Source organism: Eupeodes corollae, chromosome 1, assembly GCF_945859685.1.
Source record: "Eupeodes corollae chromosome 1, idEupCoro1.1, whole genome shotgun sequence".
NCBI lineage: Eukaryota > Metazoa > Arthropoda > Insecta > Diptera > Syrphidae > Eupeodes > Eupeodes corollae.
The window spans coordinates 89,589,612-89,614,969 of record NC_079147.1 but is presented as its reverse complement, the minus strand read 5'-3'; the positions used below and the strand labels follow the sequence as shown (position 1 = coordinate 89,614,969).

The 25,358-nt window shown below is 42.3% G+C and overlaps 1 protein-coding gene and 9 non-coding genes across 10 annotated transcripts in view; all 10 read left to right on the top strand.

The window, feature by feature from the left end:
• Nucleotides 1-25,358, top strand: part of LOC129941273 (axoneme-associated protein mst101(2)-like) — a 130,929-nt gene that overhangs the window by 70,805 nt on the left and 34,766 nt on the right. The window contains exons 5-6 of the mRNA XM_056049865.1: nucleotides 11,099-11,448; nucleotides 19,465-20,236. Coding sequence (XP_055905840.1) covers nucleotides 11,099-11,448; nucleotides 19,465-20,236 — 1,122 coding nt within the window. The remainder of the gene's footprint in view (nucleotides 1-11,098; nucleotides 11,449-19,464; nucleotides 20,237-25,358) is intronic.
• Nucleotides 5,518-5,636, top strand: LOC129943608 (5S ribosomal RNA). Its single transcript, XR_008781323.1, has one exon. It is a non-coding gene; the product is annotated as a 5S ribosomal RNA (ribosomal RNA).
• On the top strand, nucleotides 6,278-6,396 carry LOC129943596 (5S ribosomal RNA). The gene has a single exon (XR_008781320.1). It is a non-coding gene; the product is annotated as a 5S ribosomal RNA (ribosomal RNA).
• On the top strand, nucleotides 7,038-7,156 carry LOC129943587 (5S ribosomal RNA). Its single transcript, XR_008781312.1, has one exon. It is a non-coding gene; the product is annotated as a 5S ribosomal RNA (ribosomal RNA).
• On the top strand, nucleotides 7,798-7,916 carry LOC129943586 (5S ribosomal RNA). Its single transcript, XR_008781311.1, has one exon. It is a non-coding gene; the product is annotated as a 5S ribosomal RNA (ribosomal RNA).
• Nucleotides 8,558-8,676, top strand: LOC129943585 (5S ribosomal RNA). Its single transcript, XR_008781310.1, has one exon. It is a non-coding gene; the product is annotated as a 5S ribosomal RNA (ribosomal RNA).
• LOC129943583 (5S ribosomal RNA) lies at nucleotides 9,317-9,435 on the top strand. The gene has a single exon (XR_008781309.1). It is a non-coding gene; the product is annotated as a 5S ribosomal RNA (ribosomal RNA).
• On the top strand, nucleotides 10,077-10,195 carry LOC129943582 (5S ribosomal RNA). The gene has a single exon (XR_008781308.1). It is a non-coding gene; the product is annotated as a 5S ribosomal RNA (ribosomal RNA).
• On the top strand, nucleotides 17,605-17,723 carry LOC129943581 (5S ribosomal RNA). The gene has a single exon (XR_008781307.1). It is a non-coding gene; the product is annotated as a 5S ribosomal RNA (ribosomal RNA).
• LOC129943580 (5S ribosomal RNA) lies at nucleotides 18,366-18,484 on the top strand. The gene has a single exon (XR_008781306.1). It is a non-coding gene; the product is annotated as a 5S ribosomal RNA (ribosomal RNA).

The following is a 25,358-nucleotide window of genomic DNA, read 5'->3' as shown; positions in this document are numbered from 1 at the left end:
TTATTTTTTTTTTTTTTCGTGCCACCATGCCTATTCTACTTAAAACTAAACCCTAAAACTATAAAACAAGTATGTAAGCCGGCCAAGGCTTAAAAACCCCATCCCGACTACCCACTATCAAGTGCCGATTGAAGCCACCAAAACTGGTTCTCCTGCTTCACCCTATCAGTTCGGTCCCGTTCGGACACAGCCCTACTGAACCGAAGGAGCTCTGCTCCGCCTTGTGCCATGACGTCCCGATTGTACAGGAGTCGCCTATCCACGGTTCTTCGTCTGACGTGGTAGATTAACGGAACTGCCAATCTATCCTGTATCAGACCGCATCTATCTAAAAAGAGGAATGCCTCTGGGGGAATGAAGCCGCTCAAGCGTGCACTCTCAAAATACTCGTCTTTCGGATAGAACGCCCCGAAAATTAAATTGTTGGTCGAAGACATAGCTCTTGCAATGTGACCTCGAACGAGTTTTATCACGAAATTGTCAATTCTGTTGATTCGAGCCCCGTTGTATAGGACCTCGTTTGAATAATAATGCACATAAGAAGATTCGGCTGTTCGATATAAGCCGGTACAGCGTCGTAAACACTGCCGCTCGAACACCCGAAACCTTTCCATCTGGGAAGGTGCAACGTTGAACCACACAGGACAACCATAAACGATCATTGGCCGTATGAGGGCCATGTAGCAAATTACCTTCACTCTGGGGTCAAGCCGACTGCTAAAAAACAGCCGTTTCGTCAGAGCGAAGGCTCCTCTGGCCCTGGTCAGAGCAGCATTTATATGTCTGTCGAAATATAAATACTGATCTAACCAGATACCGAGGTACTTCACTACACTTTTGCTCGCCAATGGCTGCCCGTGAAGATCAACGATGACCATCTTGCGCCAATTCTTACACGTATCCCTCGTGGCCCTAGCCAACGGAGTCCGGAACAGAATTGTCTCTGACTTCTGGACATTTATTTTCAGTTTCCAGTCGTCGCAATATTGCTGAATCTTGTCGAAATCACGCTGCAAGAGAATTCTAATAACCTCAACCTTTCGGGCCGTTCTGTACGCAATTAGATCGTCGGCGTACGCAATTGCCTTTGTAAGACTACCTATCAGATCGCTGGTGTAAATGCTGAAGAGAATCGGCGAATTCACCGCTCCCTGTTGAAGACCATTTTTAATTGAGAATGTTGTGGTAGAAGTTACATTGCCGCTTTTGACAACAAACTTTCTACCGTTAAGCATATCATAAAGTATATACAACAATGGCTTGCTTATGCCAAGCCTGCTCAGGTTTAGGTAAAGGCCCTCTAACCATACGGTGTCAAAGGCCTTTTCCAAATCAACCAGAACAGCACCTGTGCATTGTTGTTTTGATTTATTCCATTGGATATCAGAAACGAGTTTAGACGCAGCATGAATTGTGTCATGACCCGCCTTGAACCCGAACTGTTTATCCGGGATTATTTTGTTGTCCGCAGCCCACTTAGTCAGAGCCCTATTAATGATCTTTTCGAAAACTTTGCTGATGCTCGGAAGAAGACTTATCGACCGAAGATTTGACGGGTTGGAGTTGTCCTTTCCCTTTTTCGGGAGAGGATGAACCACAGCGGTCTTCCAATGCACTGGATAATATGCATTATTCAGTGCATTATTGAAGAGCGTGGTGTATATGTCAATTGCTTCCATCGGTAAATGTCTTAGTACAACGTTGGATATACCATCGACACCTGCTGACTTTTTGTTTTTTATTGTCTTAAAGATGAGCTGAAGCTCAACCTTCGTCACTAACAAGGGACTTGGTCCCGTTTGCTCGGCGATTATGGCATTTGCCAAGGAATCGTCATTGAACCGCATGAAACCGCGGTTCTCAGATCGCCATTGTGTCATATCATTTCGAAGGTAAAAGTGATTAAGTAGGGCTCTGTTTTCCAGGTCGTGGTTGGGGCGAATGCTTACATTCACCTTGTACACTTGCTGGAAAGCAGCTCCCACCGCCTCCACTTTTTCCTTCGGATCTTCAATTATATAAAAGTCATCGTCAAAGATGGCTTCTTCTGGATCTATTTGAGCTGTCCTGAGTACGTCTCTGTTCTCTTCGGTTCGTTGAAGTTTCAGACTCGGAAGGTCATTGTCGTTCTTTTTTCTGAATATCTTGTTGATTTTAGGGAACATACTAGGGTCGCTCGAATTAACTGACCGGATCTTGCGGTCCCAGTACTTGTTAATTGATAGCCTGTAGTTCTCCTTAATCAACAGATTGACATTTTTTATTGACGACTTCAGTGTCCTAACCTCCAAGTCGCGTGGGTCTGTAAGTCGTCTGTGCAAGTTTTTGAGTCTTGTCAGTAAGCCACTTTTGTGCCTACGTAGTGCGTCAATTGTCGCGTTTCTGTAAGCGTCCATTTGGTCCAGTTCTCTGTACTTTGGGATTGTCCGTTCCATCGTTCGTTTTATTGTTTCGTCCATCTGTTGTAAATGTTGGTCAATTTCTGTATTTGTCAGGTTTCTGTTGTTTGGTGGGGCTATGTCACTCGAACGAAGTTCTCTCGCTAAGGCGTTGGTGAAACGAGGCCAACGCATCTTACTGTAATTGTAAGAGTGCGTTGCAACGTATTCCTCCAACTCCACGCGTTCGTTCGGAATCTGCATTACAGCAGCCAGTCCGCAGTGATCACTGTCGTACTCGACTGTCTGTAAGCAGTTTCGCGGGTGATTACCCACTTTGTCTGTAACTGTCAGTCTAGTGTCGTACAGCAAAAGATCCAGAAAGGAGCCGCTTCTTGGATACGATGGCCTTTCAGTAGCCAGCAGGTCGACGCCATATTCAACGCTGTAAAGATTCATCAAATTAAAAAGATGATTACCTCTGGGATTACTTTGTTGATTTCCCCAATCTTCATGTTTTGCATTCAAATCACCGGCCAAGATGAAATAGTTTTCTTCCAAGCTCAGTTTAAGTTCCCTAAAAACAATCTCGAGTTCTGATGCAAAGTAAGTGACCTGCGGAGCTCCAGCCGCATAAGCCGCAATCATATACATCCGCTTCCCTTGAGAGAGAGAGATGCATACGACGCAAACTTCTAGCGTCTTGAGCTTTCGCAATTCATTGTTGTATATGACTTTATAATTAATGCCTTTTCGTATAAAGAGAGCGACACCGCCCCCTTGAGTGGAGTCGGGCCGGTCTCTTCTTACGATATTGTAATTTTTATGAGTCAATTTGTGTTTGTGGTTTAGCTTAGTTTCGCTAGCCATAAACACATCGGGACTGTAGTCTTTCAACAATTGGAACATATTGGCTCTTCGTTCAATCCTAATCAGTGAATTTACATTCACAGCTAGGACTTTTAGGCGCGTCTTCGGCAGCGCGCCCATTATGGTCTAAATTGCGCCAGGCCAGGCAACAAAGAGTAGAGATGATCTACCCTTTTGCCTTGCTCCTTTATCTGACTTTGCAGTCCTGTTAGTTGACCTTGAATGCTCAACAACAAGGCTACAATGTCAGGCTGCACCTCTGGTGCCTTAGGCACAGTGGCCTTGGGGGCAACCGTTGGTGGAGCCTGTCTCGTATTCCCATTCCCTGACACCATTTGGGCGTAAGAGAATTTGGGATCCACGAATTTTTGTGTTGGAGCCTGTCGAACTGTTCGACTTTTTTCGGCTTTTTGACTGGCCTGTTTTTGCTTCATTTGTTGGACCTTAGGGCAACCCCTATAGTTAGCCGGGTGCCCTTGGTTTCCACAAAGGACACACTTGAGCAGGGTCAAATCCTCAACCCGCTCATTCCCCAGCTTACATTCTCCTACTTTGTGGGTTTCTCCGCACCTCACACAACGCAACTGCATATTGCAGTTGGCATTGGCATGGCCAAACCTCTGGCAGTTAGTACATTGTAAAATGCCGTCGTGCCTTTTTAATGTATCCCAGCGTACAGCTTGATTGTCGAGAGATGTGATTCCCTTGACACTATTAACACTGCTTTGGGGCGATAATGTTACCAAGAACATTGGCAGCCTATAACCCCCCCGCCTGGACTTCACCGTAGTGAACGGCTTGACCCCGATAAAATCGAGATCGTCCGTGGCTTTTTGACGGAGCTCAGCTAAGAGCTCCTCTGGTTCCGTGCAGGAACTTATGCCCTTCAGAAGGACCGTCTGGAATTTTTCGCTCTTAGGCGTATAGCTGAAGAACTCAGCGGTGGCCTGTTTGAGCACTTCTTTAAGTAATTTGTATTCGGCCAGTGAGAAGCACTGTACCGAATACCGCTTTTCTTTTTCATTCAGAATATTGATTAAAAATTTGCCCTTAGTGGCCGACTTACATACCTGTTTCAAGTCTTGCAGGTCAACCCGGTAGGTCCTAATTGGTGGCACCTTCTCCTTCTTGGGCAGTGGTTGTTTCTGGTGTTGCTGCTTCTGCTGCTGTTGTTGCTGCTTCTGCTGCTGTTGTTTCTGCTGCTGCTGTTTCTGCTGCTGTTGTTGCTGCTGCATTGCTTTAGTTGAGGTCGATGGGCCCTCAACATTTGGGCCTGTGACTGCTGCTGGCTTCTTTTTATTTTGCTCCGCTCCTGTGTTTTTGGGAGCGGGCTTATGTTGTGGTTGTTTTTGCTGCTGTAGTTGTTGTTGCTGTTGTTTTTGCGCTGCCTCTTCCTTTCGGCGCGCCTCTTGTTTGATTCTAAGGGCAGTGAGGAGGGGCTCGATTTCCTCCTTCAGCTTGTTGAGGCTTTGCTCGAACTGGCTGATGGCTGCCTGTTTGGTTTGCAGGGCCTGCACCAGTTCGGTTTCATCCTGGAGGTCCACCATTACCTCCAAAGCCTCCGTTGGCGGCGGGACTGGCTCTGGCTCCGATATGATTAATTCCATATTCGGAGACCTGAAGAGCCCCTCTCCACCTTCGGATACATATTCAATTTTATCCGACTCGGCGTAGTCGGAAAACTCACTCTCGGTGGTAATTCCTCCTTTACCACTCTCCATTTCCTTTCGCATGTCCCGCCGCTTAGCAGAGTTGGCCCTCTCCACTTTGTTGGGGCTATGCTTCTTAATCTTTCTCTTTTTGTTGTTTGTGGCCTTCATCCACTGGTCAGATGCCTGACCTGATGTTGTTGCGGTTGTTTTTGGTACCGCTGCTGGCACCACCGCAACATCGCCTGAGATGTTGGCAGAGGTATCTTTCGATACCCCTGCTTTTTTCTCCTTCTCCATCTGCTTTTCTTCCCAACAGATAAAATCAACAATTTCTCTGTTGTGAAAAAAAGCTATTAAATTTTTTGTTGACTCCGGCTGGGAATCGAACCCACGACCCTTGGATCTGCTTCCTGACGCCACTTCCTCTGGGCTATCGAATTGATGTTTTTTCTGGTGGCAAACTGCCAACTTTATTTACAACTTAACTTGCACTGTTAATTAACTTTTAAATAAATATAAATAAAATCACTTCTTCACAGGTTGGAAGTCAAATAACGACTGAAAGAAAAGGTAATTGATAAGGATTGATTAGGTGGAACTCAGGTAGGTAAGTTTTCGCCAACGACCATACCACGATGAAAATATCGGTTCTCGTCCGATCACCGAAATCAAGCATCGTCGGGCGCGGTTAGTACTTAGATGGGGGACCGCTTGGGAACACCGCGTGTTGTTGGCACGCGTGCCTTTTTGCTGCAGAAAGGTCTTCTGCACACACTTTAAACCTTCCAAATCAAGTATTTTGCATATAAAAAATATTCCGGCCTCATTCCAGCGACGCTAAATGGTGTTTTTTCAACATTAAAAAAAATATTTTTGTAGGTATTTTTTTTTGTGTGCGAGTACATGGTACTGCGGCTTTGGAAATCTTATCAAACGATGAATGTTCTTATGGGAACTGAAAATATGAGGTTTTTGTGTACATTAGGGTCTAAAAAGGTGAAAAAAATGAATTTTGAATTTTCCTTATCAGTGCCCCTCAAGGTATGCAACGTTTTGTTGAAAATGTCCTTAATTCCTGCAAATACAGGTGAAACACGGGTTTTCCTACAGATGGGCAGGTAAGACAGCTTTTTCAGTTGAAAAACCATAAATTACCTTGAATTTCTGCAAACACAGGTAAAAATTATATTTTCTACAGGTAAACAGGTAAAAAAGTGATTTTATTGCTTTGAATGTCTGTATTTTCGTACAGGTAAGCAGGTAGAATAGTGTTTTCAGTGGGAAAACCATGTCTGGGAAATCGAAAAGTAAAAGATACTTCTAAGAAAAGGTAATTGATAAGGATTGATTAGGTGGAACTCAGGTAGGTAAGTTTTCGCCAACGACCATACCACGATGAAAATATCGGTTCTCGTCCGATCACCGAAATCAAGCATCGTCGGGCGCGGTTAGTACTTAGATGGGGGACCGCTTGGGAACACCGCGTGTTGTTGGCACGCGTGCCTTTTTGCTGCAGAAAGGTCTTCTGCACACACTTTAAACCTTCCAAATCAAGTATTTTGCATATAAAAAATATTCCGGCCTCATTCCAGCGACGCTAAATGGTGTTTTTTCAACATTAAAAAAAATATTTTTGTAGGTATTTTTTTTAGGTATTTTTTTTTGTGTGCGAGTACATGGTACTGCGGCTTTGGAAATCTTATCAAACGATGAATGTTCTTATGGGAACTGAAAATATGAGGTTTTTGTGTACATTAGGGTCTAAAAAGGTGAAAAAAATGAATTTTGAATTTTCCTCAAGGTATGCAACGTTTTGTTGAAAATGTCCTTAATTCCTGCAAATACAGGTGAAACACGGGTTTTCCTACAGATGGGCAGGTAAGACAGCTTTTTCAGTTGAAAAACCATAAATTACCTTGAATTTCTGCAAACACAGGTAAAAATTATATTTTCTACAGGTAAACAGGTAAAAAAGTGATTTTATTGCTTTGAATGTCTGTATTTTCGTACAGGTAAGCAGGTAGAATAGTGTTTTCAGTGGGAAAACCATGTCTGGGAAATCGAAAAGTAAAAGATACTTCTAAGAAAAGGTAATTGATAAGGATTGATTAGGTGGAACTCAGGTAGGTAAGTTTTCGCCAACGACCATACCACGATGAAAATATCGGTTCTCGTCCGATCACCGAAATCAAGCATCGTCGGGCGCGGTTAGTACTTAGATGGGGGACCGCTTGGGAACACCGCGTGTTGTTGGCACGCGTGCCTTTTTGCTGCAGAAAGGTCTTCTGCACACACTTTAAACCTTCCAAATCAAGTATTTTGCATATAAAAAATATTCCGGCCTCATTCCAGCGACGCTAAATGGTGTTTTTTCAACATTAAAAAAAATATTTTTGTAGGTATTTTTTTTTGTGTGCGAGTACATGGTACTGCGGCTTTGGAAATCTTATCAAACGATGAATGTTCTTATGGGAACTGAATATATGAGGTTTTTGTGTACATTAGGGTCTAAAAAGGTGAAAAAAATGAATTTTGAATTTTCCTTATCAGTGCCCCTCAAGGTATGCAACGTTTTGTTGAAAATGTCCTTAATTCCTGCAAATACAGGTGAAACACGGGTTTTCCTACAGATGGGCAGGTAAGACAGCTTTTTCAGTTGAAAAACCATAAATTACCTTGAATTTCTGCAAACACAGGTAAAAATTATATTTTCTACAGGTAAACAGGTAAAAAAGTGATTTTATTGCTTTGAATGTCTGTATTTTCGTACAGGTAAGCAGGTAGAATAGTGTTTTCAGTGGGAAAACCATGTCTGGGAAATCGAAAAGTAAAAGATACTTCTAAGAAAAGGTAATTGATAAGGATTGATTAGGTGGAACTCAGGTAGGTAAGTTTTCGCCAACGACCATACCACGATGAAAATATCGGTTCTCGTCCGATCACCGAAATCAAGCATCGTCGGGCGCGGTTAGTACTTAGATGGGGGACCGCTTGGGAACACCGCGTGTTGTTGGCACGCGTGCCTTTTTGCTGCAGAAAGGTCTTCTGCACACACTTTAAACCTTCCAAATCAAGTATTTTGCATATAAAAAATATTCCGGCCTCATTCCAGCGACGCTAAATGGTGTTTTTTCAACATTAAAAAAAATATTTTTGTAGGTATTTTTTTTTGTGTGCGAGTACATGGTACTGCGGCTTTGGAAATCTTATCAAACGATGAATGTTCTTATGGGAACTGAATATATGAGGTTTTTGTGTACATTAGGGTCTAAAAAGGTGAAAAAAATGAATTTTGAATTTTCCTTATCAGTGCCCCTCAAGGTATGCAACGTTTTGTTGAAAATGTCCTTAATTCCTGCAAATACAGGTGAAACACGGGTTTTCCTACAGATGGGCAGGTAAGACAGCTTTTTCAGTTGAAAAACCATAAATTACCTTGAATTTCTGCAAACACAGGTAAAAATTATATTTTCTACAGGTAAACAGGTAAAAAAGTGATTTTATTGCTTTGAATGTCTGTATTTTCGTACAGGTAAGCAGGTAGAATAGTGTTTTCAGTGGGAAAACCATGTCTGGGAAATCGAAAAGTAAAAGATACTTCTAAGAAAAGGTAATTGATAAGGATTGATTAGGTGGAACTCAGGTAGGTAAGTTTTCGCCAACGACCATACCACGATGAAAATATCGGTTCTCGTCCGATCACCGAAATCAAGCATCGTCGGGCGCGGTTAGTACTTAGATGGGGGACCGCTTGGGAACACCGCGTGTTGTTGGCACGCGTGCCTTTTTGCTGCAGAAAGGTCTTCTGCACACACTTTAAACCTTCCAAATCAAGTATTTTGCATATAAAAAATATTCCGGCCTCATTCCAGCGACGCTAAATGGTGTTTTTTCAACATTAAAAAAAATATTTTTGTAGGTATTTTTTTTTGTGTGCGAGTACATGGTACTGCGGCTTTGGAAATCTTATCAAACGATGAATGTTCTTATGGGAACTGAAAATATGAGGTTTTTGTGTACATTAGGGTCTAAAAAGGTGAAAAAAATGAATTTTGAATTTTCCTTATCAGTGCCCCTCAAGGTATGCAACGTTTTGTTGAAAATGTCCTTAATTCCTGCAAATACAGGTGAAACACGGGTTTTCCTACAGATGGGCAGGTAAGACAGCTTTTTCAGTTGAAAAACCATAAATTACCTTGAATTTCTGCAAACACAGGTAAAAATTATATTTTCTACAGGTAAACAGGTAAAAAAGTGATTTTATTGCTTTGAATGTCTGTATTTTCGTACAGGTAAGCAGGTAGAATAGTGTTTTCAGTGGGAAAACCATGTCTGGGAAATCGAAAAGTAAAGATACTTCTAAGAAAAGGTAATTGATAAGGATTGATTAGGTGGAACTCAGGTATGTAAGTTTTCGCCAACGACCATACCACGATGAAAATATCGGTTCTCGTCCGATCACCGAAATCAAGCATCGTCGGGCGCGGTTAGTACTTAGATGGGGGACCGCTTGGGAACACCGCGTGTTGTTGGCACGCGTGCCTTTTTGCTGCAGAAAGGTCTTCTGCACACACTTTAAACCTTCCAAATCAAGTATTTTGCATATAAAAAATATTCCGGCCTCATTCCAGCGACGCTAAATGGTGTTTTTTCAACATTAAAAAAAATATTTTTGTAGGTATTTTTTTTTGTGTGCGAGTACATGGTACTGCGGCTTTGGAAATCTTATCAAACGATGAATGTTCTTATGGGAACTGAAAATATGAGGTTTTTGTGTACATTAGGGTCTAAAAAGGTGAAAAAAATGAATTTTGAATTTTCCTTATCAGTGCCCCTCAAGGTATGCAACGTTTTGTTGAAAATGTCCTTAATTCCTGCAAATACAGGTGAAACACGGGTTTTCCTACAGATGGGCAGGTAAGACAGCTTTTTCAGTTGAAAAACCATAAATTACCTTGAATTTCTGCAAACACAGGTAAAAATTATATTTTCTACAGGTAAACAGGTAAAAAAGTGATTTTATTGCTTTGAATGTCTGTATTTTCGTACAGGTAAGCAGGTAGAATAGTGTTTTCAGTGGGAAAACCATGTCTGGGAAATCGAAAAGTAAAAGATACTTCTAAGAAAAGGTAATTGATAAGGATTGATTAGGTGGAACTCAGGTAGGTAAGTTTTCGCCAACGACCATACCACGATGAAAATATCGGTTCTCGTCCGATCACCGAAATCAAGCATCGTCGGGCGCGGTTAGTACTTAGATGGGGGACCGCTTGGGAACACCGCGTGTTGTTGGCACGCGTGCCTTTTTGCTGCAGAAAGGTCTTCTGCACACACTTTAAACCTTCCAAATCAAGTATTTTGCATATAAAAAATATTCCGGCCTCATTCCAGCGACGCTTAATGGTGTTTTTTCAACATTAAAAAAAATATTTTTGTAGGTATTTTTTTTTGTGTGCGAGTACATGGTACTGCGGCTTTGGAAATCTTATCAAACGATGAATGTTCTTATGGGAACTGAATATATGAGGTTTTTGTGTACATTAGGGTCTAAAAAGGTGAAAAAAATGAATTTTGAATTTTCCTTATCAGTGCCCCTCAAGGTATGCAACGTTTTGTTGAAAATGTCCTTAATTCCTGCAAATACAGGTGAAACACGGGTTTTCCTACAGATGGGCAGGTAAGACAGCTTTTTCAGTTGAAAAACCATAAATTACCTTGAATTTCTGCAAACACAGGTAAAAATTATATTTTCTACAGGTAAACAGGTAAAAAAGTGATTTTATTGCTTTGAATGTCTGTATTTTCGTACAGGTAAGCAGGTAGAATAGTGTTTTCAGTGGGAAAACCATGTCTGGGAAATCGAAAAGTAAAAGATACTTCTAAGAAAAGGTAATTGATAAGGATTGATTAGGTGGAACTCAGGTAGGTAAGTTTTCGCCAACGACCATACCACGATGAAAATATCGGTTCTCGTCAGTCGTTCTTTGACTTCCAAAGTGTAAAGAAGTGTATTTCATATTTTATTTCAAAGTTAAATTAGTTCAAGATATAATTAAAAAGTAAAGTTGGCAGTTTGCCACCAAAGAAATTAACAATCGATAGCTTAGTGGAGGTGGCGTCCGGAAGCAGATCCAAGGGTCGTGGGTTCGATTCCCAGCCGGAGGCAACGAAAAATTTAATTGCTTTTTTTCACAACAGAGAAATTGTCGATTTTATCTGTTGGGAAGAAAAGGAGATGGAGAAGGAGAAAAGGGCAGGGGTATCGAAAGATACCTCTGCAAACATATCAGGCGATGTTGCGGTGGTGCCAGCAGCGGTACCAAAAACAACCGCAACAACATCAGGTCAGGCATCTGACCAGTGGATGAAGGCCACAAACAACAAAAAAAGAAAGATAAAGAAGCATAGCCCAAACAAAGTGGAGAGGGCCAACTCTGCTAAGCGGCGGGACATGCGGAAGGAAATGGAGAGTGGTAAAGGAGGAATTACCACCGAGAGTGAGTTTTCCGACTACGCCGAGTCGGATAAAATTGAATACGTATCCGAAGGTGGAGAGGGGCTCTTCAGGTCTCCGAATATGGATATAATCCTATCGGAGCCAGAGCCAGTCCCGCCGCCAACGGAGGCTTTGGAGGTAATGGCGGACCTCCAGGATGAAACCGAACTGGTACAGGCCCTGCAAACCAAACAGGCAGCCATCAGCCAGTTCGAGCAAAGCCTCAACAAGCTGAAGGAGGAAATCGAGCCCCTCCTCACTGCACTTAGACTGAAACAAGAGGCGCGCCGAAAGGAAGAGGCAGCGCAAAAACAACAGCAACAACAACTACAGCAGCAAAAACAACCACAACATAAGCCCGCTCCCAAAAACACAGGAGCGGAGCAAAAGAAAAAACCGCCATCAGCAGTGACAGGCCCAAATGTTGAGGGCCCATCGACCTCAACTAAAGCAATGCAGCAGCAACAACAGCAGCAGAAACAGCAGCAGCAGAAACAACAGCAGCAGAAGCAGCAACAACAACAACAGCAGCAACACCAGAAACAACCACAGCCCAAGAAGGAGAAGGTGCCACCAATTAGGACCTACCGGGTTGACCTGCAAGACTTGAAACAGGTATGTAAGTCGGCCACTAATGGCAAATTTTTAATCAATATTCTGAATGAAAAAGAAAAGCGGTATTCGGTACAGTGCTTCTCACTGGCCGAATACAAATTACTTAAAGAAGTGCTGAAACAGGCCACCGCTGAGTTCTTCAGCTATACGCCTAAGAGCGAAAAATTCCAGACGGTCCTTCTGAAGGGCATAAGTTCCTGCACGGAACCAGAGGAGCTCTTAGCTGAGCTCCGTCAAAAAGCCACGGACGATCTCGATTTTATCGGGGTCAAGCCGTTCACTACGGTGAAGTCCAGGCGGGAGGGTTATAGGCTGCCAATGTTCTTGGTAAAATTATCGCCCCAAAGCAGTTTTGAAAGTGTGAAGAAAATCACATCTCTCGACTATCAAACTGCACGATGGGATACATTAAAAAGGCACGACGGCATTTTACAATGTACTAACTGCCAGAGGTTTGGCCATGCCAATGCCAACTGCAATATGCAGTTGCGTTGTGTCAGGTGCGGAGAAACCCACAAAGTAGGAGAATGTAAGCTGGGGAATGAGCGGGTTGAGGATTTGACCCTGCTCAAGTGTGTCCTCTGTGGAAACCAAGGGCACCCGGCTAACTATAGGGGTTGCCCTAAGGTCCAACAAATGAAGCAAAAACAGGCCAGTCAAAAAGCCGAAAAAAGTCGAACAGTTCGACAGGCTCCAACACAAAAATTCGTGGATCCCAAATTCTCTTACGCCCAAATGGTGTCAGGGAATGGGAATACGAGACAGGCTCCACCAACGGTTGCCCCCAAGGCCACTGTGCCTAAGGCACCAGAGGTGCAGCCTGAAATTGTAGCCTTGTTGTTGAGCATTCAAGGTCAACTAACAGGACTGCAAAGTCAGATAAAGGAGCAAGGCAAAAGGGTAGATCATCTCTACTCTTTGTTGCCTGGCCTGGCGCAACTAAGACCATAATGGGCGCGCTGCCGGAGACGCGCCTAAAAGTCCTAGCTGTGAATGTAAATTCACTGATTAGGATTGAACGAAGAGCCAATATGTTCCAATTGTTGAAAGACTACAGTCCCGATGTGTTTATGGCTAGCGAAACTAAGCTAAACCACAAACACAAATTGACTCATAAAAATTACAATATCGTAAGAAGAGACCGGCCCGACTCCACTCAAGGGGGCGGTGTCGCTCTCTTCATACGAAAAGGCATTAATTATAAAGTCATATACAACAATGAATTGCGAAAGCTCAAGACGCTAGAAGTTTGCGTCGTATGCATCTCTCTCTCTCAAGGGAAGCGGATGTATATGATTGCGGCTTATGCGGCTGGAGCTCCGCAGGTTACTTACTTTGCTTCAGAACTCGAGATTCTTTTTAGGGAACTGAAACTGGGCTTGGAAGAAAACTATTTCATCATGGCCGGTGATTTGAACGCAAAACATGAAGATTGGGGAAATCAACATAGTAATCCCAGAGGTAATCATCTTTTTAATTTGATGAATCTTTACAGCGTTGAATATGGCGTCGACCTGCTGGCTACTGAAAGGCCATCGTATCCAAGAAGCGGCTCCTTTCTGGACCTTTTGCTGTACGACACCAGACTGACAGTTACAGACAAAGTGGGTAATCACCCGCGAAACTGCTTACAGACAGTCGAGTACGACAGTGTTCACTGCGGACTGGCTGCTGTAATGCAGATTCCGAACGAACGCGTGGAGTTGGAGGAATACGTTCCAACGCATTCTTACAATTACAGCAAGATGCGGTGGCCTCGTTTCACCAATGCCCTAGCGAGAGAACTTCGTTCGAGTGACATAGCCCCACCAAACAACAGAAACCTGACAAATACAGAAATCGACCAACACTTACAACAGATGGACGAAACAATAAAACGAACGATGGAACGGACAATCCCAAAGTACAAAGAACGGGACCAAATGGACGCTTACAGAAACGCGACAATTGACGCACTACGTAGGCACAAGAGTGGCTTACTGACAAGACTCAAAAACTTGTACAGACGACTTAGAGACCCACACGACTTGGAGGTTAGGACACTGAAGTCGTCAATAAAAAATGTCAATCTGTTGATTAAGGAGAACTACAGGCTATCAATTAACAAGTACTGGGACTGCAAGATCCGGGCAGTTAATTCGAGCGACCCTAGTATGTTCCCTAAAATCAACAAGATATTCAGAAAAAAGAACGACAATGACCTTCCGAGTCTGAAACTCCAAAGAACCGAAGAAAACAGAGACGTACTCATGACAGCGCAAATAGATCCAGAGGAAGCCATCCTTGACGATGACTTTTATATAATTGAAGATCCGAAGGAAAAAGTGGAGGCGGTGGGAGCTGCTTTTCAGCAAGTGTACAAGGTGAATGTTAGCATTCGCCCCAACCACGACCTGGAAAACAGAGCCCTACTTAATCACTTTTACCTCCGTAATGATATCACACATTGGCGATCTGAGAACCGCGGTTTTATGCGGTTCAATGACGATTCCTTGGCAAATGCCATAATCGCCGACCAAATGGGACCAAGTCCCTTGTTAGTGACGAAGGTTGAGCTTCAGCTCATCTTCAACTCAATAAAAAATAAAAAGTCAGCAGGTGTCGATGGTATATCCAACGTTGTACTAAGACATTTACCGACGGAAGCAATTGACATTTACACCACACTCTTCAACAATGCACTGAATAATGCATATTATCCAGTGCATTGGAAGACCGCTGTGGTTCATCCTCTCCCGAAAAAGGGAAAGGACAACTCCAACCCGTCAAATCTTCGGTCGATAAGTCTTCTTCCGAGCATCAGCAAAGTTTTCGAAAAGATCATTAATAGGGCTCTGACTAAGTGGGCTGCGGACAACAAAATAATTCCGGATAAACAGTTCGGGTTCAAGGCGGGTCATGACACAATTCATGCTGCGTCTAAACTCGTTTCTGATATCCAATGGAATAAATCAAAACAACAATGCACAGGTGCTGTCCTGGTTGATTTGGAAAAGGCCTTTGACACCGTATGGTTAGAGGGTCTTTACCTAAAATTGAGCAGGTTTGGCATTAGCAAGCCATTGTTGTATATACTTTATGATATGCTTAACGGTAGAAAGTTTGTTGTCAAAAGTGGCAATGTAACTTCTACCACAACGTTCTCAATTAAAAATGGTCTTCAACAGGGAGCGGTGAATTCGCCGATTCTCTTCAACATTTACACCAGCGATCTGATAGGTAGTCTTACAAAGGCAATTGCGTACGCCGACGATCTAATTGCGTACAGAACGGCCCGAAAGGTTGAGGTTATTAGAATTCTCTTGCAGCGTGATTTCGACAAGATTCAGCGATATTGCGACGACTGGAAACTGAAAATAAATGTCCAGAAGTCAGAGACAATTCTGTTCCGGACTCCGTTGGCTAGGGCCACGAGGGATACGTGTAAGAATTGGCGCAAGATGGTCATCGTTGATCTTCACGGGCAGCCATTGGCGAGCAAAAGTGTAGTGAAGTACCTCGGTATCTGGTTAGATCAGTATTTATATTTCGACAGACATATAAATGCTGCTCTGACCAGGGCCAGAGGAGCCTTCGCTCTGACGAAACGGCTGTTTTTTAGCAGTCGGCTTGACCCCAGAGTGAAGGTAATTTGCTACATGGCCCTCATACGGCCAATGATCGTTTATGGTTGTCCTGTGTGGTTCAACGTTGCCCCTTCTCAGATGGAGAAGTTTCGGGTGTTCGAGCGGCAGTGTTTACGACGCTGTACCGGCTTATATCGAACAGCCGAATCTTCTTATGTGCATTATTATTCCAACGAGGTCCTGTACAACGGGGCTCGAATCAACAGAATTGACAATTTCGTGATAAAACTCGTTCGAGGTCACATTGCAAGAGCTATGTCTTCGACCAACAATTTAATTTTCGGGGCGTTCTATCCGAACGACGAGTATTTTGAGAGTGCACGCTTGAGCGGCTTCATTCCCCCAGAGGCATTCCTCTTTTTAGATAGATGCGGTCTGATACAGGATAGATTGGCAGTTCCGTTAATCTACCACGTCAGACGAAGAACCGTGGATAGGCGACTCCTGTACAATCGGGACGTCATGGCACAAGGCGGAGCAGAGCTCCTTCGGTTCAGTAGGGCTGTGTCCGAACGGGACCGAACTGATAGGGTGAAGCAGGAGAACCAGTTTTGGTGGCTTCAATCGGCACTTGATATTGGGTAGTCGGGATGGGGTTTTAAGCCTTGGCCGGCTTACATACTTGTTTTATAGTTTTAGGGTTTAGTTTTAAGTAGAATAGGCATGGTGGCACGAAAAAAAAAAATTTAAAAACAAAAAAACAAAAAATAAAAAAAAATAAAAAAAAAAAAAAAAAAAAAAAAAAAAAACATTACAAAACATTAAAAAAAAAAAATAAATAAAAATAAAAAAAAAAAAAAAAAAAAAAAAAAAAAAAGACAACGAAATATGAAAAACAAAAATGTTAGATAGTTAGATTTGCTGCTGTGGTTGTTCTAGTTTTAAGTAGTTTATAGGTAGAATAGGTAGTTTAAGTTAGTTTTAAGTTTTATTTAAGGACCTTATTTTAAGTAGTTTGTAAGTAAAAATAAATAAAAAAGGTTATTGATATTAGTTTTTTCAAAATTTTCTAATAAAAACAAAACAAATAAAATTTAAATTGAAGTAAAATAGATCTTAAGGCCGAAAGGCATTAGTAATTAGTGTTATAGTTTAGCTTAGAGTGTCCGTATGGGACCATTAAGTTAGTTGTAAGTTATGGATAATTAGGCTAGTTTTATGAATTTTTGTCTAGCTTTAAGATAGGTTAAGGATTGAATAAATAAAAATGAATTTGGAAAAAAAAAAAAAAATATCGGTTCTCGTCCGATCACCGAAATCAAGCATCGTCGGGCGCGGTTAGTACTTAGATGGGGGACCGCTTGGGAACACCGCGTGTTGTTGGCACGCGTGCCTTTTTGCTGCAGAAAGGTCTTCTGCACACACTTTAAACCTTCCAAATCAAGTATTTTGCATATAAAAAATATTCCGGCCTCATTCCAGCGACGCTAAATGGTGTTTTTTCAACATTAAAAAAAATATTTTTGTAGGTATTTTTTTTTGTGTGCGAGTACATGGTACTGCGGCTTTGGAAATCTTATCAAACGATGAATGTTCTTATGGGAACTGAAAATATGAGGTTTTTGTGTACATTAGGGTCTAAAAAGGTGAAAAAAATGAATTTTGAATTTTCCTTATCAGTGCCCCTCAAGGTATGCAACGTTTTGTTGAAAATGTCCTTAATTCCTGCAAATACAGGTGAAACACGGGTTTTCCTACAGATGGGCAGGTAAGACAGCTTTTTCAGTTGAAAAACCATAAATTACCTTGAATTTCTGCAAACACAGGTAAAAATTATATTTTCTACAGGTAAACAGGTAAAAAAGTGATTTTATTGCTTTGAATGTCTGTATTTTCGTACAGGTAAGCAGGTAGAATAGTGTTTTCAGTGGGAAAACCATGTCTGGGAAATCGAAAAGTAAAAGATACTTCTAAGAAAAGGTAATTGATAAGGATTGATTAGGTGGAACTCAGGTAGGTAAGTTTTCGCCAACGACCATACCACGATGAAAATATCGGTTCTCGTCCGATCACCGAAATCAAGCATCGTCGGGCGCGGTTAGTACTTAGATGGGGGACCGCTTGGGAACACCGCGTGTTGTTGGCACGCGTGCCTTTTTGCTGCAGAAAGGTCTTCTGCACACACTTTAAACCTTCCAAATCAAGTATTTTGCATATAAAAAATATTCCGGCCTCATTCCAGCGACGCTAAATGGTGTTTTTTCAACATTAAAAAAAAATTTTTTTGTAGGTATTTTTTTTTGTGTGCGAGTACATGGTACTGCGGCTTTGGAAATCTTATCAAACGATGAATGTTCTTATGGGAACTGAAAATATGAGGTTTTTGTGTACATTAGGGTCTAAAAAGGTGAAAAAAATGAATTTTGAATTTTCCTTACCAGTGCCCCTCAAGGTATGCAACGTTTTGTTGAAAATATCCTTAATTCCTGCAAATACAGGTGAAACACGGGTTTTCCTACAGATGGGCAGGTAAGACAGCTTTTTCAGTTGAAAAACCATAAATTACCTTGAATTTCTGCAAACACAGGTAAAAATTATATTTTCTACAGGTAAACAGGTAAAAAAGTGATTTTATTGCTTTGAATGTCTGTATTTTCGTACAGGTAAGCAGGTAGAATAGTGTTTTCAGTGGGAAAACCATGTCTGGGAAATCGAAAAGTAAAAGATACTTCTAAGAAAAGGTAATTGATAAGGATTGATTAGGTGGAACTCAGGTAGGTAAGTTTTCGCCAACGACCATACCACGATGAAAATATCGGTTCTCGTCCGATCACCGAAATCAAGCATCGTCGGGCGCGGTTAGTACTTAGATGGGGGACCGCTTGGGAACACCGCGTGTTGTTGGCACGCGTGCCTTTTTGCTGCAGAAAGGTCTTCTGCACACACTTTAAACCTTCCAAATCAAGTATTTTGCATATAAAAAATATTCCGGCCTCATTCCAGCGACGCTAAATGGTGTTTTTTCAACATTAAAAAAAATATTTTTGTAGGTATTTTTTTTTGTGTGCGAGTACATGGTACTGCGGCTTTGGAAATCTTATCAAACGATGAATGTTCTTATGGGAACTGAAAATATGAGGTTTTTGTGTACATTAGGGTCTAAAAAGGTGAAAAAAATGAATTTTGAATTTTCCTTATCAGTGCCCCTCAAGGTATGCAACGTTTTGTTGAAAATGTCCTTAATTCCTGCAAATACAGGTGAAACACGGGTTTTCCTACAGATGGGCAGGTAAGACAGCTTTTTCAGTTGAAAAACCATAAATTACCTTGAATTTCTGCAAACACAGGTAAAAATTATATTTTCTACAGGTAAACAGGTAAAAAAGTGATTTTATTGCTTTGAATGTCTGTATTTTCGTACAGGTAACCAGGTAGAATAGTGTTGTCAGTGGGAAAACCATGACTGGGAGATTGAAAAGTAAAAGATACTTCTAAGAAAAGGTAATTGATAAGGATTGATTAGGTGGAACTCAGGTAGGTAAGTTTTCGCCAACGACCATACCACGATGAAAATATCGGTTCTCGTCCAGTCGTTCTTTGACTTTCAAATTGAAAACAAGTGTTAGTTAATTTTTAATTTCATTTAAAAAGAAAGTGCATTTGTAGTGTTTGGCAGTTAAGTAGACAGTTTGCCACTGTTTAAAACAACAAATCGATAGCCTAGTGGAGCTGGCGTCGTGGGTTCGAATCCCGTGCGGAGTGCACTAAAAATTTGGAAGCTTTTTTTCACAATCGGGAAATCGTAGATTTTATTGATTGGGAAAAAAAGCAAATGGAGAAGGAGCGGAAAGCAGGGGTATCGAAAGATACCTCTGCCAATTCATCAGGTGAAGCCAATGTGGTGCCATCAGCGGTACACAAATTCACCGCAACATCATCAGGCCACCAGTCTGATAGTCCATTGACAACAACAAACGTAAAGAGGAAACTTAAGCCTAACCTGGTGGAAAGGAACAATGCTGCTAAGCGCGGAGCGATGCGCCAGGGCGTGCAGCAAAAAAAACAAAAAGAGATGACGTCACAAAGCGAGTCGTCAGACGGTGACATCGACTACGTCTCCGAAGGTGGAGAGGGGCACTATAGGTCGCCTAAAAATAAAAATAGGTTCGCAAGCCTAGCGCCGCCAGAGCAGCCTAAAGAAATGGAGATGGAGGTGCCTGAAGCCCCCAACGACAACGAAGCCGATGAAGCGGAGCTGGCACAAGTGCTGCAGGCAAAAAAGCAGCAAATAGATGCCTACGAGGACCAGCTAAAAAAGCTGAAGGAGGAGATGGAGCCCCTTCTCAGTGCACTAAGAAACAAAATTGAAGCGCGCCGACAAAAAGAGGCAGCTGAGAAGGAGGACAAACAAGCACAACGGCTCCTACAACAACAACAGCAGCAACAGGCAAAGCAAAAAAAGCCTGATACAAGGCAACAAAAACAACAACCACAGCAGCAACAACCAAAGCCCGCTACCAAAATCACTGGAGCGGAGCAAAAAATTAAGGCTTTACCAGCAGTGACAGGCTCAATGAAGGAGGGCCCATCTACCTCGAGTAAGGCCAAGCAGCAGCAACAACAAGAGCTACAAGCAAGGCAGCAGCAGCAGCAGAAACAGCAACAAAAGCCGCAGAAGCAGCAACAGCAGCAGCAACACCAGAAACAACCACAGCCTAACAAAGAAAAAATACCACCAATAAGGACCCATAAGGTTGACATACAGGACATTAAACAGGTATGTAAGTCGGCCACTAAGGGCAAATTTCTCATTAAAATTCTAAACGAAAAAGAAAAGAATTATTCGGTCCAGTGCTTCTCACTGGCCGAATACAAGTTAGTTAAAGAGTTGCTAAAAGAGGCCACAGCTGAGTTCTTCAGCTATACGCCTAAGAGCGAAAAATTCAAGACGGTCCTTCTGAAGGGCATAAGTTCCTGCACGGAACCGGAGGAGCTCTTAGCTGAGCTCCGCCAAAAAGCCAGTGACGATCTCGATTTTATCGGGGTCAAGCCTTTCACTACGACGAGGGGGTTATAGGCTGCCAATGTTCCTCGTAACATTATCGCCCCAAAGCAGTTTTGATAGTGTGAAGAAAATCACATCTCTCGACTATCAAACTGCACGATGGGATACATTAAAAAGGCACGACGGCATTTTACAATGTACTAACTGCCAGAGGTTTGGCCATGCCAATGCCAACTGCAATATGCAGTTGCGTTGTGTCAGGTGCGGAGAAACCCACAAAGTAGGAGAATGTAAGCTGGGGAATGAGCGGGTTGAGGATTTGACCCTGCTCAAGTGTGTCCTTTGTGGAAACCAAGGGCACCCCGCTAACTATAGGGGTTGCCCTAAGGTCCAACAAATGAAACACAAACAGGCCAGTCAAAAAGCCGAAAAAAGTCGACAGGCTCCAACACAAAAATTCGTGGATCCCAAATTCTCTTACGCCCAAATGGTGTCAGGGAATGGGAATACGAGACAAGCTCCACCAACGGTTGCCCCCAAGGCCCCTGTGCCTAAGGCACCAGAGGTGCAGCCTGACATTGTAGCCTTGTTGTTGAGCATTCAAGGTCAACTAACAGGACTGCAAAGTCAGATAAAGGAGCAAGGCAAAAGGGTAGATCATCTCTACTCTTTGTTGCCTGGCCTGGCGCAATTTAGACCATAATGGGCGCGCTGCCGGAAACGCGCCTAAAAGTCCTAGCTGTGAATGTAAATTCACTGATTAGGATTGAACGAAGAGCCAATATGTTCCAATTGTTGAAAGACTACAGTCCCGATGTGTTTATGGCTAGCGAAACTAAGCTAAACCACAAACACAAATTGACTCATAAAAATTACAATATAGTAAGAAGAGACCGGCCCGACTCCACTCAAGGGGGCGGTGTCGCTCTCTTTATACGAAAAGGCATTAATTATAAAGTCATATACAACAATGAATTGCGAAAGCTCAAGACGCTAGAAGTTTGCGTTGTATGCATCTCTCTCACTCAAGGGAAGCGGATGTATATGATTGCGGCTTATGCGGCTGGAGCTCCGCAGGTTACTTACTTTGCTTCAGAACTCGAGATTCTTTTTAGGGAACTGAAACTGAGCTTGGAAGAAAACTATTTCATCTTGGCCGGTGATTTGAACGCAAAACATGAAGATTGGGGAAATCAACATAATAATCCCAGAGGTAATCATCTTTTTAATTTGATGAATCTTTACAGCGTTGAATATGGCGTCGACCTGCTGGCTACCGAAAAGCCATCGTATCCAAGAAGCGGCTCCTTTCTGGATCTTTTGCTGTACGACACTAGACTGACAGTAACAGACAAAGTGGGTAATCACCCTCGAAACTGCTTACAGACAGTCGAGTACGACAGTGATCACTGCGGACTGGCTGCTGTATTGCAGATTCCGAACGAACGCGTGGAGTTGGAGGAATACGTTGCAACGCACTCTTACAATTACAGTAAGATGCGTTGGCCTCGTTTCACCAACGCTTTAGCGAGAGAACTTCGTTCGAGTGACATAGCCCCACCAAACAACAGAAACCTGACAAATACAGAAATTGACCAACACTTACAACAGATGGACGAAACAATAAAACGAACGATGGAACGGACAATCCCAAAGTACAGAGAACGGGACCGAATGGACGCTTACAGAAACGCGACAATTGACGCACTGCGAAAGCACAAGAGTGGCTTACTGACAAGACTCAAAAACTTGTACAGACGACTTACAGACCCACACGACTTGGAGGTTAGGACAATGAAGTCGTCAATAAAAAATGTCAATCTGTTGATTAAGGAGAACTACAGGCTATCAATTAACAAGTACTGGGACCGCAAGATCCGGTCAGTTAATTCTAGTGACCCTAGTATGTTCCCTAAAATCAACAAGATATTCAGAAAAAAGAACGACAATGACCTTCCGAGTCTGAAACTCCAAAGAACCGAAGAAAACAGAGACGTACTCATGACAGCGCAAATAGATCCAGAAGAAGCCATCTTTGACGATGACTTTTATATAATTGATGATCCGAAGGAAAAAGTGGAGGCGGTGGGAGCTGCATTCCAGCAAGTGTACAAGGTGAATGTTAGCATTCGCCCCAACCACGACCTGGAAAACAGAGCCCTACTTAATCACTTTTACCTTCGAAATGATATGACACAATGGCGATCTGAGAACGGCGGTTTCATGCGGTTCAATGACGATTCCTTGGCAAATGCCATAATCGCCGAGCAAACGGGACCAAGTCCCTTGTTAGTGACGAAGGTTGAGCTTCAGCTCATCTTCAATTCAATAAAAAACAAAAAGTCAGCAGGTGTCGATGGTATATCCAACGTTGTACTTAGACATTTACCGATGGAAGCAATTGACATATACACCACGCTCTTCAATAATGCACTGAATAATGCATATTATCCAGTGCATTGGAAGACCGCTGTGGTTCATCCTCTCCCGAAAAAGGGAAAGGACAACTCCAACCCGTCAAATCTTCGGTCGATAAGTCTTCTTCCGAGCATCAGCAAAGTTTTCGAAAAGATCATTAATAGGGCTCTGACTAAGTGGGCTGCGGACAACAAAATAATTCCGGATAAACAGTTCGGGTTCAAGGCGGGTCATGACACAATTCATGCTGCGTCTAAACTCGTTTCTGATATCCAATGGAATAAATCAAAACAACAATGCACAGGTGCTGTCCTGGTTGATTTGGAAAAGGCCTTTGACACCGTATGGTTAGAGGGTCTTTACCTAAAATTGAGCAGGTTTGGCATTAGCAAGCCATTGTTGTATATACTTTATGATATGCTTAACGGTAGAAAGTTTGTTGTCAAAAGTGGCAATGTAACTTCTACCACAACATTCTCAATTAAAAATGGTCTTCAACAGGGAGCGGTGAATTCGCCGATTCTCTTCAACATTTACACCAGCGATCTGATAGGTAGTCTTACAAAGGCAATTGCGTACGCCGACGATCTAATTGCGTACAGAACGGCCCGAAAGGTTGAGGTTATTAGAATTCTCTTGCAGCGTGATTTCGACAAGATTCAGCGATATTGCGACGACTGGAAACTGAAAATAAATGTCCAGAAGTCAGAGACAATTCTGTTCCGGACTCCGTTGGCTGGGGCCACGAGGGATACGTGTAAGAATTGGCGCAAGATGGTCATCGTTGATCTTCACGGGCAGCCATTAGCGAGCAAAAGTGTAGTGAAGTACCTCGGTATCTGGTTAGATCAGTATTTATATTTCGACAGACATATAAATGCTGCTCTGACCAGGGCCAGAGGAGCCTTCGCTCTGACGAAACGGCTGTTTTTTAGCAGTCGGCTTGACCCCAGAGTGAAGGTAATTTGCTACATGGCCCTCATACGGCCAATGATCGTTTATGGTTGTCCTGTGTGGTTCAGCGTTGCCCCTTCCCAGATGGAGAAGTTTCGGGTGTTCGAGCGGCAGTGTTTACGACGCTGTACCGGCTTATATCGAACAGCCGAATCTTCTTATGTGCATTACTATTCCAACGAGGTCCTATACAATGGGGCTCGAATCAACAGAATTGACAATTTCGTGATAAAACTCGTTCGAGGTCACATTGCAAGAGCTATGTCTTCGACCAACAATTTAATTTTCGGGGCGTTCTATCCGAACGACGAGTATTTTGAAAGTGCACGCTTGAGCGGGTTCATTCCACCAGAGGCATTCCTCTTTTTAGACAAATGCGGTCTGATACAGGATAGATTGGCAGTTCCGTTAATCTACCACGTCAGACGAAGAACCGTGGATAGGCGACTCCTGTACAATCGGGACGTCATGGCACAAGGTAGAGCAGAGCTCCTTCGGTTCAGTAGGGCTGTGTCCGAACGGGACCGAACTGATAGGGTGAAGCAGGAGAACCAGTTTTGGTGGCTTCAATCGGCACTTGATATTGGGTAGTCGGGATGGGGTTTTAAGCCTTGGCCGGCTTACATACTTGTTTTATGTTTAGGGTTTAGTTTTAAGTAGAATAGTCATGGTGGCACGAAAAAAAAAAAAATTAAAAAAAAAACACAAAAAACAAAAAATAAAAAAAAAAAAAAATAAAAACAAAAAAAAACATTAAAAAACATTAAAAAAAAAAAATAAATAAAAAAAAAAAAAAAAAAAAAAAAGACAACGAAATATGAAAAACAAAAATGTTAGATAGTTAGATTTGCTGCTGTGGTTGTTCTAGTTTTAAGTAGTTTATAGGTAGAATAGGTAGTTTAAGTTAGTTTTTAAGTTTTATTTAAGGACCTTATTTTAAGTAGTTTGTAAGTAAAAATAAATAAAAAAAGGTTATTGATATTAGTTTTTTCAAAATTCTCTAATAAAAACAAAACAAATAAAATTTAAATTGAAGTAAAATAGATCTTAAGGCCGAAAGGCATTAGTCATTAGTGTTATAGTTTAGCTTAGAGTGTCCGTATGGGACCATTAAGTTAGTTGTAAGTTACGGATAATTAGGCTAGTTTTATGAATTTTTGTCTAGCTTTAAGATGGAATAAATAAAAATGAATTTAAAAAAAAAAAAAAAAAAAAAAATATCGGTTCTCGTCCGATCACCGAAATCAAGCATCGTCGGGCGCGGTTAGTACTTAGATGGGGGACCGCTTGGGAACACCGCGTGTTGTTGGCACGCGTGCCTTTTTGCTGCAGAAAGGTCTTCTGCACACACTTTAAACCTTCCAAATCAAGTATTTTGCATATAAAAAATATTCCGGCCTCATT